The following is a 13,312-nucleotide window of genomic DNA, read 5'->3' as shown; positions in this document are numbered from 1 at the left end:
GGCATAAAGGGATCACCAATTTAGTATTGGAAGGCAGCGTGGAGGGTAAAAGTCATAGAGGGAGACCAAGAGATGAATGCACTAAGCAGATTCAGAAGGATGTAGGCTGCAGTAAGCATTGGGAGATGAAGAAGCTTGCACGGGATAGAGTAGCAAGGAGAGCTGCATCGAACCAGTCTCAGGACTGAAGACCACAAAAACAACAACCCTATTTAATTGTGTTTGTATTGTCCTCACCATTTCACCATCATCATTATCATCATTGATGACAGTGACTAGATTAGACTGTGTAAAACAAATTGGACTGTGTAACAATTGGGACTTTGTATGGGCACTGATGACCACGTAGTTGAGTGCCCCGCAAACCAGTCATCATCATCACAATCAAACAATTTGGAAAGATCACAAAAACTATGAGCTGACAACATTTTGTTATTTAAGACTTTTAATATTTAGTGAGTGAATGTATACAGCATTCTGAGTCGAGCAGCCCTTCTGGAATCCAAACTGTGATACGTTAAATAATTGTTTCTACTTAAATTTGAGACTATTCTTGAGTACATTACTTTTTTGAATATTTTGGAAAAAGGTGTTATGAAGGAAATAATATGATAATTATTTAAGCCTTTCTTGTCACCTTTCATATTTTAATCTATCTGGAAAAGTTCCCTGTGCCAGTAATGCTTTACATAGGCTTACTATACACCCCGGATTACCTCGGACAGTCCTGTTGTTTTAGTGCTGTCCAAGGTTGCATAAATGTCTGGTGTTTGAGAATTTTTATGACTGGTGATATTTATAACTGTATGTCTCTCAACTGAGCTTGGAACAATCACTGACATCAGTGGGGAGGTGTGGCTAACAGTTCTGACACAACTTTTCACTTTCTCATTTGACAGCACAACACGAGCAATGTGTTTGTAATTTCCGTGTGTGTAGTAACTCATCTACAAATTTTTGATCATTTTATCCCTATTCTTTTTTGTCTCATCATCTATCAGTGGGTAAAAGGAAGTGTGTGTTTAATGTTAACCTACAGCAGGAAAATAATTTTTTTTAATAGCCCATATAAAAACAGCTAAATGTAGAGTGCTATTAATGACATTGCTTTGCCAAATGAAAGAAATTTTTTAAAGCCAAAGATGGGAATATCAGTGACCTGGAGTGTGCTGCTAAAGAGACTACATCTTCATACTACACCACTAGATACAAACACCATTTCTGAAAATAGTCATTTCTAGCAAAAAATACAGCTAAGTAAATAAAGTTAATGTTTTGGTACAAAAAATTTAGAACAATTTTTCAGAATTATGTCTGAAATTTCATCAACACCAAATGAATTTTTAATTTTTAGAATTTGTATAGAAGTATTAATTTAAGTGAAGGATGTTGGTGCTTCTTCTAGTCACTTAAAGTTTTGTGGAATGACATGTTTAATGTGTTCCCTTGGTTCTTCAATTGAAGAACAAAGGGAATTTGCTACTGCCTTAAGAAAGTGATTGCTAAAAGTATTTAAAACTTGTGAATTATCAGTCACAACATTGTCACTTAGTTTATTATGGTATCTTGTGCACTGACTAGCTGTCCTGTCTCCGATTTGACAATATCCCGTATGACTTTAATCTTATTATCTGCATTATTAATTGCTTTCATTAAAATATTACAGTATTTTTTGTAGTATGCAGCTAATGTTGGCTTTTGACTTATTTTGACCTTAATATAAATTTCCATCTTCCTCTTACATGAGATTTTAATCCTCTTAGGTATCCATGGCTTACTGTTTTTTTTTTTTTAAATAGATTTTCTGGATAACTTTTCAGGAAAGCAACTTCCAAATACTGACACAAACTTACTGTGGAATAAATTGAATTTGACATTAGAATCTCTTTTTATACATGCCTTATTCTTTACTTCACATTTTTAACTTACTGTTAAAACATTGTATCTTGTCCTAATTAATAAGCTTCATGGCTTTATATGAACCTGCCTCATGTCTGCAAGGTGCTATACTATTTATTTACATTAATTTTGCATCATGATCACATAGTCCATTAACAATTGGGTACACATTAATTGTTTCAGCCTGAGCACTGTCTACAAAAATGTTATCAGTTAGGTTCCTGCTATACTGTTGAATATGAATTGGAATATTAACTACTGAAATTAGAATAAAACACCCAAATAATTATTGCAGTTCATTTTTCCTGTCCTAATCTTGTAAGAAATGTACACTGAAATCTCCACTAGAGACCAACTGCCCGCCAGGTAGTCCAATAATGTATATAGATATCTAATAAATAGACGAAAGTTTCCTAGAGGGGATCTGTAGAGTGATACAATTACCAGAGAAGTATATTGCATTAAACAACTCATAGGCAAATGCTTCTATGTTCTGAGCTACATAAAATCTGTTTGTTTCAATACTCCTGATTTTGAGTCCAACATTTACATATGTTGCAACTTTTTCCATGTTAATTCTACACAAAAATGATGGTAGTCTATGAAACCTGATATTTAACTTCTCCGTCTCTGCACTTTCGTAGTCAGAGACACACATAGAAAATCTGTCACTTCAGAATTTTCCACATTTTCAGCACATACAAGAAGCTCATCTATCTTGTTTTTCAACCCCTTAATGTTCTGATGAAACAAGTTAATTTTAGTTTTCTGTAAACTGTTACATATATTATGGTTCGGTTCTGTTTCAGTTTCTGTCAAGACTGTCTACCTATAACAGACTCTGACTTAAAAATTGTGCCTCTCTGACTTCAGTAATCACAGGGATTTTTTCTTGTGTGCTTGTAGCTCCCCTTTTCACTTTCTGCAAGATGCTCAGCTAATCTGTGCTTCCCCCTCCTTTCCAAGTGCAGACCATTATTTGTGTATACCCATCTACCAATTGCAGCAGTGGGCACAACACAGATATGAGACACTGTTTCAGTCAAAAGCAGTCCACAGAGCTCTTTATTTACATGGCTGACAGCTGTGTTAATCCATGGCTGATCATGATACTGAAAAATCTCCATGAACCTTACATGATTGTGTGCTGTTGGTGCTCCTATTTCCTCCAGATCATCTTTAATACTGTGTTCTAAACTGCGTGCCTGGCTGTTCCCTGCTCCTACTATAAGTAACATATCCTCTTTATCAAAATCTCTGCACAGGGCACCTATGTTGTGTCACCTGGCTAAGCTTGGTACATAGTCCCAAAGGTTGCCAGTGTAAGAACCAGCAACTCTTTGTGTTTTTTATTTATTATTATTATTATTATTTTATTTTTTTTAGGGCACAAAAACAATTAGGGTCGTATGTGCTCACTACTTTTGATGTGGACAATAACAGATAGTGTGCTTCTTATTTATTTGTACACCTTAAGGAAATCATAGCCCTGCTAGAAAAAACAGGTGATATATAACTAACAAGAATGGTATTACATTATAAGAGGTACAAACTTTAAAATGGTTAGGTGGAAGAGTATTTGCAAGGGATTAAGGGATTGGTGGAGCTGTCATTAAACAGATGTAGTGAATCAGTGTATGAACAAGCTCTAAGACTGTAGTGAGTAAAGTGTTTTATATCTGAGGGATATTGATACAGAATGGAAGTACTATTCTCTGTTGATATAATTAACAACTTTAGATTTGAGAAACTGCCAACCAGCATGGTATAGGTTAACACCAAGAAAAGTGTCTTGACACTTTCGAAAATTATCAGGTGAATTAAGTGAGTTCCATTGTTTTAAGTGACAGGCATATAAGAAAATAAGAGCACTGATCCCAAAATTAGTATTTTTGGATTTATTCAAGTTTAACTAACTTGTATTACACAAATATTTGTGAGGAGGATCAGTGCATATTGATAGTAGTTTTGAAAAAGAGGATACTGTACTACCACGAATTTGAAAGGTTACATTTTCTTTAAATATGATTTGGTTATGTAATATAACTACTTCCATTACATTTTACATATCTTTTAAAATGGCCAGTAGTGATTCTATTACTTGACTGAGCTTTGTGCTGCTTTGGTAAAACACAAAACTCACATTAAAATCCCTGTCTGCCCTTCCTTAGATTAGATTAGATTAGATTTGTTTTTCGTTCCATAGATCCATGCTGAGGAGATGCTCGTGGATGTGGAACATGTCAATTTTTTTTTTTTTTTAATGTGAAATAACAATACTAATAGTATGAGTATATACGATACATCATTTGTTTCTATTAAAAAATTCATCAATGGAGTAGAAGGAGTTGGCCACTAGTAAGTCTTTCAGGCTCCTTTTAAACTGATATTTATTTGTAACTAAATTTTGTTTGTTTGCTGGTAAATTATTGAAGATGAGTGTTCCTGAGTAGTGGACCCCTTTTTGAACTAAAGTAAGTGCTTTTAAGTCCTTGTGCAGATCATTTTTGTTCCTGGCATCGTATGTTTAGGTTCCCTAAATGCTTAAGGCAAATGCTGAGATGGTTCTTTTGAAAAGGATGTAGTGAATTTCCTTCATAACTCTTCCCCATTCTGTGCTTTTACACCCATCTCTAATGACCTCATCACTGATGTGACATTAAACCCTAATCTTCTTTTCTTCTTTTACTGTTTCTTATGGCTTAAATGTCCTTGTGATATTTCCTGGACATGTGGATGTGCTTTCCATCTATCTACTTCTCCAATATTTCTCTAGATGGTTCTTAAAGATAGAGGGAACAACTCATTTCTGGATTTATCTGATGAACAGAGCCATGTCTTTGAAAGTACATAGTAGTGTGTGTGTGTGTGTGTGTGTGTGCAAGTAAAGTCATCAAACAAATGGAAAAGGTTCCTTAGGATGTATCCAAACATTTGTCAACTGCTTATGACAGCATCAGTATACTACTTATGACAGTATCAGGCCTTATCATGTGGCACAATTTTAAATTTTTAGTTTAAGTGTCTTAGGTATAAATGGTTTTTCTCTGTATACTAGGGAAAGAATGGTTTCCTGCTCCCATATGAACGAATTATTATTTTATAATTCATAAACACCAATATGTTATACTTTCTATATAGAAAGAAATATTTTCTTGCATTTTATTGTGTCACAGGGTTTTTTGCTAAACAAAAGTTGTTTGCATACTGTATCACTACCCTTTTTTGTTTCTTTCCAGATTCTTGATCTTGGGGTAATCCTCCATCCGGGGTCATATCTTCGAGAATTCTGGAATATTATGGATGCTGTTGTTGTTATTTGTGCTGCTGTTTCATTTGCATTTGACATGAGGTAAGGAAATATTTTGATATGGTTTTTCATGTTTACTGTTAATATTTTTCTCTGATAGAAAACACTGGATAATCAAGCTCTGTACTCAACACATTCATTCCCATCAAATAGTGTCATATAAACACCTTTCTTGATGTCCAGTATGTGGTTTACAGACAATGAAATTGTCATATCTGTCTTCCTGTAGAGTGGAAAGGTACATGTTTGAGTTCCTAGGGTAAAAAGGAAGACATTTATTGAGAACATCCCAATAGAGACCCTATTGACATGGAAAGAAAGAGACAACTTTGCAGAGAAGCTAGGAGGTGAGAGTAAATTGTAAGTGGAAGATCAGGTTTGTGTGAAGCAAATACTGTAGCACAACTAACTCAACACTAGACAAAATTCAGTAGCATTAATGGGTGAGATGATGGAGGTGATATGATGAAAATGGAACCAAACAGTGCTTAGGTATGCACCTAAAATATTATGACATGGGAAGAGACTGGAACTTAAATATTAGTTGAACTAAACCTTCATCACATGGATTTTCTACTTCTAGAATTAAAAAGGATCAGACTTGTTGGGGATCAGAACCTATAAATTGCTGCTTTAGGTACTGGAAATGAAGAAACAGATTTTGTAAGTAATTTTTAAGTATTATATTCTGTCAGACAATAAGATAATGCTTAAAAACAGAAATAAAATGCAATTCATTGAGAACTGAATTAACATATAAACCAGATGATAATATTACCTGAAGCTACAAAATGTCATCTGTAACCACTTGGAAGGAGTACCTGTATTGTTATATGTGAAAGATGAGAAACACTGATGTACAAACTGATCCTTTCTACTTAGAAGTTGGAATGATAGGATCAGTGGGAAGCTTTGTAACAGAAGAAGCATTGTTGTATGAAAAAGAAATAGGTTTAATATATGCTGTGAAATCATATTCCAAAAAATCTGTTATAGGCAAAATATCCAACAGAACATTCTGCATGATCTAGGGGGAAAAAATTCAGAAAAGCATCAATAAGGGATGTGAAAATTTGTAGCAAAGTGATGGAAAATTGAGATTTTACAAACCAAAATGAAACAAACTTGTTTAAAATATAACGGATTAACATATGGCAATTTTATGTGAAGTGATACATTAAAGCTGAACTACAGATTATTAGTAAATTATTGATATATTGTCCAACATTGTTAATGGACATGTTTCAGTCCAGTTTTCAAATTTGTACACAGTTGTTTTAATCTTTCACAAAGGTAATGCAGGGATGACTTCCAAACTGACTTACCACAAGCCAGACTTAGTTCTAAAATGCCTGATTATATCTACTTGCTACATTGTAGTTACCTAACATTTGTAAATGACCACCATAAAAAATTTCCTTGCATGTAAATTTTTACACACTAGTTTATCCTAATGACATTATCTAAATACTGAGGAAATACAATATGAGCTTCGTAAGGAAACACAGAAATATGTTGGTGTTCCTGGTTCATAACAAAAATACAAGAAGTACATCACGAGCTAGATAAAGGGGAAGACTCGTTATGAAGCAATTAAAATGTCAATCAGCAAACTTGTAATTGAAACTTTTCTGTTAAAGTTCTCTCCAAGGAAATGTTAACCTCTCTCATCTGCTTAAAACAGCTGAAACAACTATCTACCTCTTTATAAATAATTATTCATTCCCACTGAAATTTTGTGTGTCTACTTGCAGATTGGAGTATTTACGTGCAGATCAGGAAATGCCACAATAATAAAAATCAGACTATACATGGTGTTATCACAAAAATTTTTCGGAATTATTAAAATGAATGTAAAATATTTTATTCAAATTCAGAATAAATTGAAAGTTGTTGATGACAACACTGAGAAGATGTTAAATACTGTTATGATACAAATTTATGTTGCTTTCTGCTTTAGCCATCTCAGTAATAATTAATACTGAGATTATTATAGCACACTGCCGACCATTAATATTGTGTTACCATAACTGGGCATGCAAAAATCTAAAATTTTCCATATGAATGTTTATTAGTACCAAAAGGCTTCAAAATAACTCCTGATACACCTTACATTGAGTCAATGTAGTAAGTGGCAGTACTAGGGTTCTCTAAGAGGGGAAGAAAGAGGATTAGGGTTCGACATCCTGTCAGTGATCAGTTCTTTAAAGAAGGATTGTGTGGCTAAATTTATCCTTGAACCATGTTGATGAGGTGGCTGAATGGGTATAATGACCTGTGCAGATCTGCTACAAAGATGGGGGTCATACCAGACCACTTTTGGTCTCTGCTGAATGAGTCTCCAAATGAGTTTCACAGCAGGCGCAGAGCACCATAGTGCAGGACTCACCCACACATGTGGCAGTATTGCCCTGATTGCTGTTAACTGCACAAGAGGAGACAGTACCCCTATTTGTTTGCAATCTGCAGAAAACATTGATGATTGCATCACAGTACAATGTCCCCATATTTGCAACTGAATCCTCGAGCATGTCATCAGGTGTACAGCCACACCATATTGTAATAGACTTGGAGATAGCTGTGTGTTGCATGAAGTTTGAATTAGACACAGGGTCCTTGGTCTGTCTCATGAATTTGGGTGCTTATGAATGGCTGAGGTGGCCCCCTCCCTCCCATACAGTGCTCTTAGCATCAGGTAGTATCTTATTATGTGGGGTCAAATACTACTCACGACCAAATACATAACTGTGAAATGTCAGCTTGTGCTTCATCAGTATCTGATCACTCAGGTGGTGCATTCTGGAACCTGGAGTCATTGCTACAGTCATTTGCTCAACTTTTTGGTACTATTCTGGGAAGGACCACCAATTTTGAGTCCCACATCATATTGAAACTGTTGGTGGTTCCTGTTGAGTCCACCCGATGCACTTTGCTACGCAAGATAAACTGAAGGTGGAACTCAATAGATAGCAGAATCTCAGACTGGTGTCACCAGTTTCAGCAAGTTGTCTCGCAAACTGACATACGGCCAGGAGAGTGGTGTGCTGACCACATGCCCCTCCGCATCTGCATTTAGTGACACCTTTGGGCGAGGATAGCACAGTGGCCTGTTTGGGTAGTGTTTAGTTTTTTAGTTTCATCAAGCTATTGGGCCATTCCCATACTTGTGATACAGAAACCCAATGGCAATGGCCGGCCGCGGTGGTCTAGCGGTTCTGGCGCTGCAGTCCGGAACCGCGGGACTGCTACGGTCGCAGGTTCGAATCCTGCCTCGGGCATGGGTGTGTGTGATGTCCTTAGGTTAGTTAGGTTTAAGTAGTTCTAAGTTCTAGGGGACTTATGACCTAATATGTTGAGTCCCATAGTGCTCAGAGCCATTTGAACCCAATGGCAATGACTTTACAGCAAGTTCAGGCACATGATTCATGCACAAAGTGAAAAAGATATTTATCCCAAACCCTGCCCCATGAAGTGGTTGGCTAAGTTGGCTGGCAATCAGTATTTTTCCAAAATTGATCTCAGAGATGTATACTTGCAGTTGCCATTGGGCACTGAGTCTTGGCAGATTTTAATGTTAAATACTCCCTTCAGGAGTACTAGTTTAACTGGTTGCTGTATGAGGTAGTGTCAGCTCCTGGAATATTCCAGCATTTTCTTGAGCAACATATCAAAGACATTTTGTGCTATGTCAACTATTTGAAAGACATTTGAGTTACTGACTCCACAAAAGAACTGTATTTGCATAATTTGCAGGCAGTTTTTCAGTGACAGCTAGACAAAGGGTCTCTTTGACCGCTTGAGAACTGTCATTTTTTTTGTTCCTAGAGTACAATACTTAGGGCATGTATTAAGTAGGGATGGTATAATACCAACAGCAGAGTATCTTGCAGCAGTCAGCAAATTGTGAGTTCCTAAGAATACTTGGAGTTGCAATAATTTTTAGGGAAGGCAAATTACTGTGAAAAATTCACTTCATGGTCTGAATACCTTTGTCATCCATTGAATCAGTTTCATAAGAAAGCAATGAGAATTGAGTGGTTAGAGGCATGTCAGTGGCATTCCAGAAATTGAAGCAACACCTCCACTCTGCTCCATGTCTGGTAACATTCACTTCTGGTAAGTCCTACACTCCGGCTGCTGATGTGTCTCAGTACGGCACTGTCACTGTCCTCTCTCACAGAAACCCTGATGGCTCAGAACAACCTATTGTATTTGCCTCAAATACTTTATTCCCAGACTTAGAAGGAAGCACTTGTGATCATGCATGACTTTAGAAAGTTACATGTGTTCTTGCATATCACTATGTTCCATCACCTTACAGGTCATAAGCCACTCATCTCCCTGTTTGGTCCTCAGTCTGAGCTCCCAGATTTAACAGCACAACCTGAAGAGCATTTGACCTCATTTCTGAGTAATTATTCTTATGAGATTCACTTCCAACACACATTCTAGCATGCAAATGTGGACATTTTGTCACTGTTAATGGTGGGTACCAGAACTGGCTTTGACTAACAGGAAGAAATCTATTTTTCACTGGGACCAGAACCTTCTGGAATGTTCAACAAATTATGGATGGCAGTGTGGGAACTTAAGGCAGCTACAAGTGGGGATTCATTCCTGCATAGAGTCATTAACAGCAGTCCAGCAGTGCTGGCTAGAGTTGCTTTCTTTGAGGTCACACACAGTGCTCAGGACATATTTCAAACTTAACAGTAGGCTCAACATTGTCAACAATGTCCTACTGCTAACTATGGGAGACCAGAGTTATTATTTCACCATCGTGACAACAGATTCTGCATGTGCAAAATGCATTTCATTGGTGGATATCCCAAATGAAAGCACTTGCTTTGTAAAACCTTTGTTGACCAGCAGTTAACTCTGCCATTGAGGATGTAGTGTGAGCCTGTTCTGCATACGTACACAACCAGGATGCCCACCACAAACGCTTTCTCCATGGCCTTTGTCCAACCACACATGGGACTGGGTGCATATGTGTTCTTCAGTTCCTTCCATGTGGCTCATAGTGGTAGATGCCATTTGTAATTACACTTATGTTGATAAGTTGTCTTTCACAATGACACAGGCTATAATTCAGCCCTTAGTTGCCATTTTTGCTATTGACAGTGCACCACAAACCCTTGTCTCAAGGCAGTGATTGCAATGATTGCCAGTTTGTGTCAGAGAAATTTGAAACATACTGCCACTGAAATGATATTCAGCACCTGACCACCTTTCTGTTCTGTCCAGTGTCTAATGTAGAGGTCGAGCAGTTGGTCTGGACATTCATATCACAACTGAAGTTAACAGTGTCTACGAGTCCTAGATATGATGCTTTGTCCTGTATTTTGGCATTTTACCAAGCAACTCCAATCAACTGTTGCAGTCTGGCTGAGATACTGCACTGCTGTCAGCTTTGTGGTCTCTTTTTACCTGTTGTGCGCTGTGCTGTGTGTCCCTGGCCTGAGGACCTTACCATGGTATCAGCAAGGCAGAAAGGTTCTGCCGTTTGGGCAGGCATATTTGGGCGGAAATTGAGGTGGATGCAATGGATGCAAGGCATGATGATGGGAAATAAGGGGAGACATCTTTATGTTGTGGAGGTGGCTTAACAATACCTGCTGTGCCTCAGGAACCAGCTATGTCCAAATCATACTGAGCAATGGAAGCCACAACTCAATTATACAGGTGACATTTTCTCAGGTGGGTGGATCAGCCACCCCTTGCTTCAAGTACTGAGTAGCACCCACCAATGCTCTCACTGCCTGTGTGCCTCTAACTGTATAATTTGCACCATTTACCAGGTAGATGCCATGTTTCTTGACTTCTGCAAGGCATTTGATACAGTTCCCCACAGTCGTTTACTGAACAAAGTAAGAGCATATGGACTATCAGACCAGTTGTGTGATTGGATTGAAGAGTTCCTAGATAACGGAACGCAGCGTGTCGTTCTCAATAGAGAGAAATCTTCCAAAGTAAGTGTGGTTTCGGGTGTGCCACAGGGGAGTGTCGTAGGACCGTTGCTATTCACAATACATAAATGACCCTGTGGATAACATCCGAAGTTCACTGAGGCTTTTTGTGGATGCTGCTGTAGTATATCGAGAGGTTGTAACAATGGAAAATTGTACTGAAATGCAGGAGTATCTGCAACGAATTGACGCATGGTGGAGGGAATGGCAATTGAATCTCAATGTAGACAAGTGTAAAGTGCTGCGAATACATAGAAAGAAAGATCCTTTGTCATTTAGCTACAATATAGCAGATCAGCAACTGGACGTGGTTAATTCCATAAATTATCTGGGAGTAGTGATTAGGAGTGATTTAAAATGGAGTGATCATATAAAGTTGATCGTTGGTAAAGCAGATGCCAGACTGAGATTCATTGGAAGAATCCTAAGGAAATGCAATCTGAAAACAAAGGAAGTAGGTTACAGTACACTTGTTCGCCCACTGCTTGAATATTGCTCACCAGTGTGGGATCCGTACTAGATGGGGTGATAGAAGAGATAGAGAAGATCCAATGGAGAGCAGCGTGGTTTGTTACAGGATCATTTAGTAATTGCAAAAGCATTACGGAGATGATAGATAAACTCCAGTGGAAGACTCTGCAGGAGAGACACTCAACAGCTCGATATGGACTTTTGTTGAAGTTTCGAGAACATACCTTCACCGAGGAGTCAAACAGTATATTGCTCCCTCATACGTATATCTCGTGAAGAGACCATCAGGATAAAATCAGAGAGATTAGAGCCCACACAGAGGCATAATGACAATCTTTCTTTCCATGAACTATACGAGACTGGAATGGAAGGGAGAACCGATAAAGGTACTCAAAGTACCCTCTGCCACACACTGTCAGGTGGCTTGCGGAGTATGGATGTAAATGTAGATGTAGATCACCCAGTGAAACCCTCCTTCCATGAGAGCTGTTTGCCAGGAGGAGATCTGATGGAGGTGGAGTATTCCCTACATCACTGCAGCAGCCATCAGAGGTTGCCCCCAGTCCTCATCAGTCCCCAACCACCAGCGTTGGGCAGAGCATCGGCCTACAACCAACCCCAGTGTCACCTACGATGTCCCAATGAAGAGCACCCAAGTATAACATCTGGCAAAGGTCCCTCTCGCCACTTATCCCTTGACTCAGTGACTTCTGATGTGATTCATTTATAGCCATTGGTAGATCATCTTCAAGTACTCATCGCTTTGTGGCTGGATGTAACCTCATTTTCTATAAATTGTTGAAGTATTGTACATATCACAGCATCAGTTACATCTTAACATTTATTGGTAAGTATATTCACTTAATAATCTCATATTGAATAATAATCAGAAGTAAGCACATCCATGGAGTTATGAACAACTTAGACAGTGGCACTGGTCTGACTTAGTCAGCACAAATATACACTCCTGGAAATGGAAAAAAGAACACATTGACACCGGTGTGTCAGACCCACCATACTTGCTCCGGACACTGCGAGAGGGCTGTACAAGCAATGATCACACGCACGGCACAGCGGACGCACCAGGAACCGCGGTGTTGGCCGTCGAATGGCGCTAGCTGCACAGCATTTGTGCACCGCCGCCGTCAGTGTCAGCCAGTTTGCCGTGGCATACGGAGCTCCATCGCAGTCTTTAACACTGGTAGCATGCCGCGGCAGCATGGACGTGAACCGTATGTGCAGTTGACGGACTTTGAGCGAGGGCGTATAGTGGGCATGCGGGAGGCCGGGTGGACGTACCGCCGAATTGCTCAACACGTGGGGCGTGAGGTCTCCACAGTACATCGATGTTGTCGCCAGTGGTTGGCGGAAGATGCACGTGCCCGTCGACCTGGGACCGGACCGCAGCGACGCAAGGATGCACGCCAAGACCGTAGGACCCTACGCAGTGCCGTACGGGACCGCACCGCCACTTCCCAGCAAATTAGGGACACTGTTGCTCCTGGGGTATCGGCGAGGACCATTCGCAACCATCTCCATGAAGCTGGGCTACGGTCCCGCACACCGTTAGGTCGTCTTCCGCTCACGCCCCAACATCGTGCAGCCCGCCTCCAGTGGTGTCGCGACAGGCGTGAATGGAGGGATGAATGGAGACGTGTCGTCT

General features: G+C 39.1%; 1 protein-coding gene across 1 annotated transcript in view; it reads left to right on the top strand.

Moving 5' to 3' along the window:
• The window catches only part of LOC126184206 (voltage-dependent calcium channel type A subunit alpha-1-like), a 508,450-nt gene that overhangs the window by 322,571 nt on the left and 172,567 nt on the right, over positions 1-13,312 (top strand). The window contains 1 exon segment of the mRNA XM_049926574.1: positions 5,139-5,251. Coding sequence (XP_049782531.1) covers positions 5,139-5,251 — 113 coding nt within the window.

The sequence above is a fragment of the Schistocerca cancellata genome, chromosome 4, assembly GCF_023864275.1.
Source record: "Schistocerca cancellata isolate TAMUIC-IGC-003103 chromosome 4, iqSchCanc2.1, whole genome shotgun sequence".
Taxonomy (NCBI): Eukaryota; Metazoa; Arthropoda; class Insecta; order Orthoptera; family Acrididae; genus Schistocerca; species Schistocerca cancellata.
Note: the sequence above shows the minus strand (reverse complement) of the source record. Positions and strands in the feature narration are given on the sequence as shown.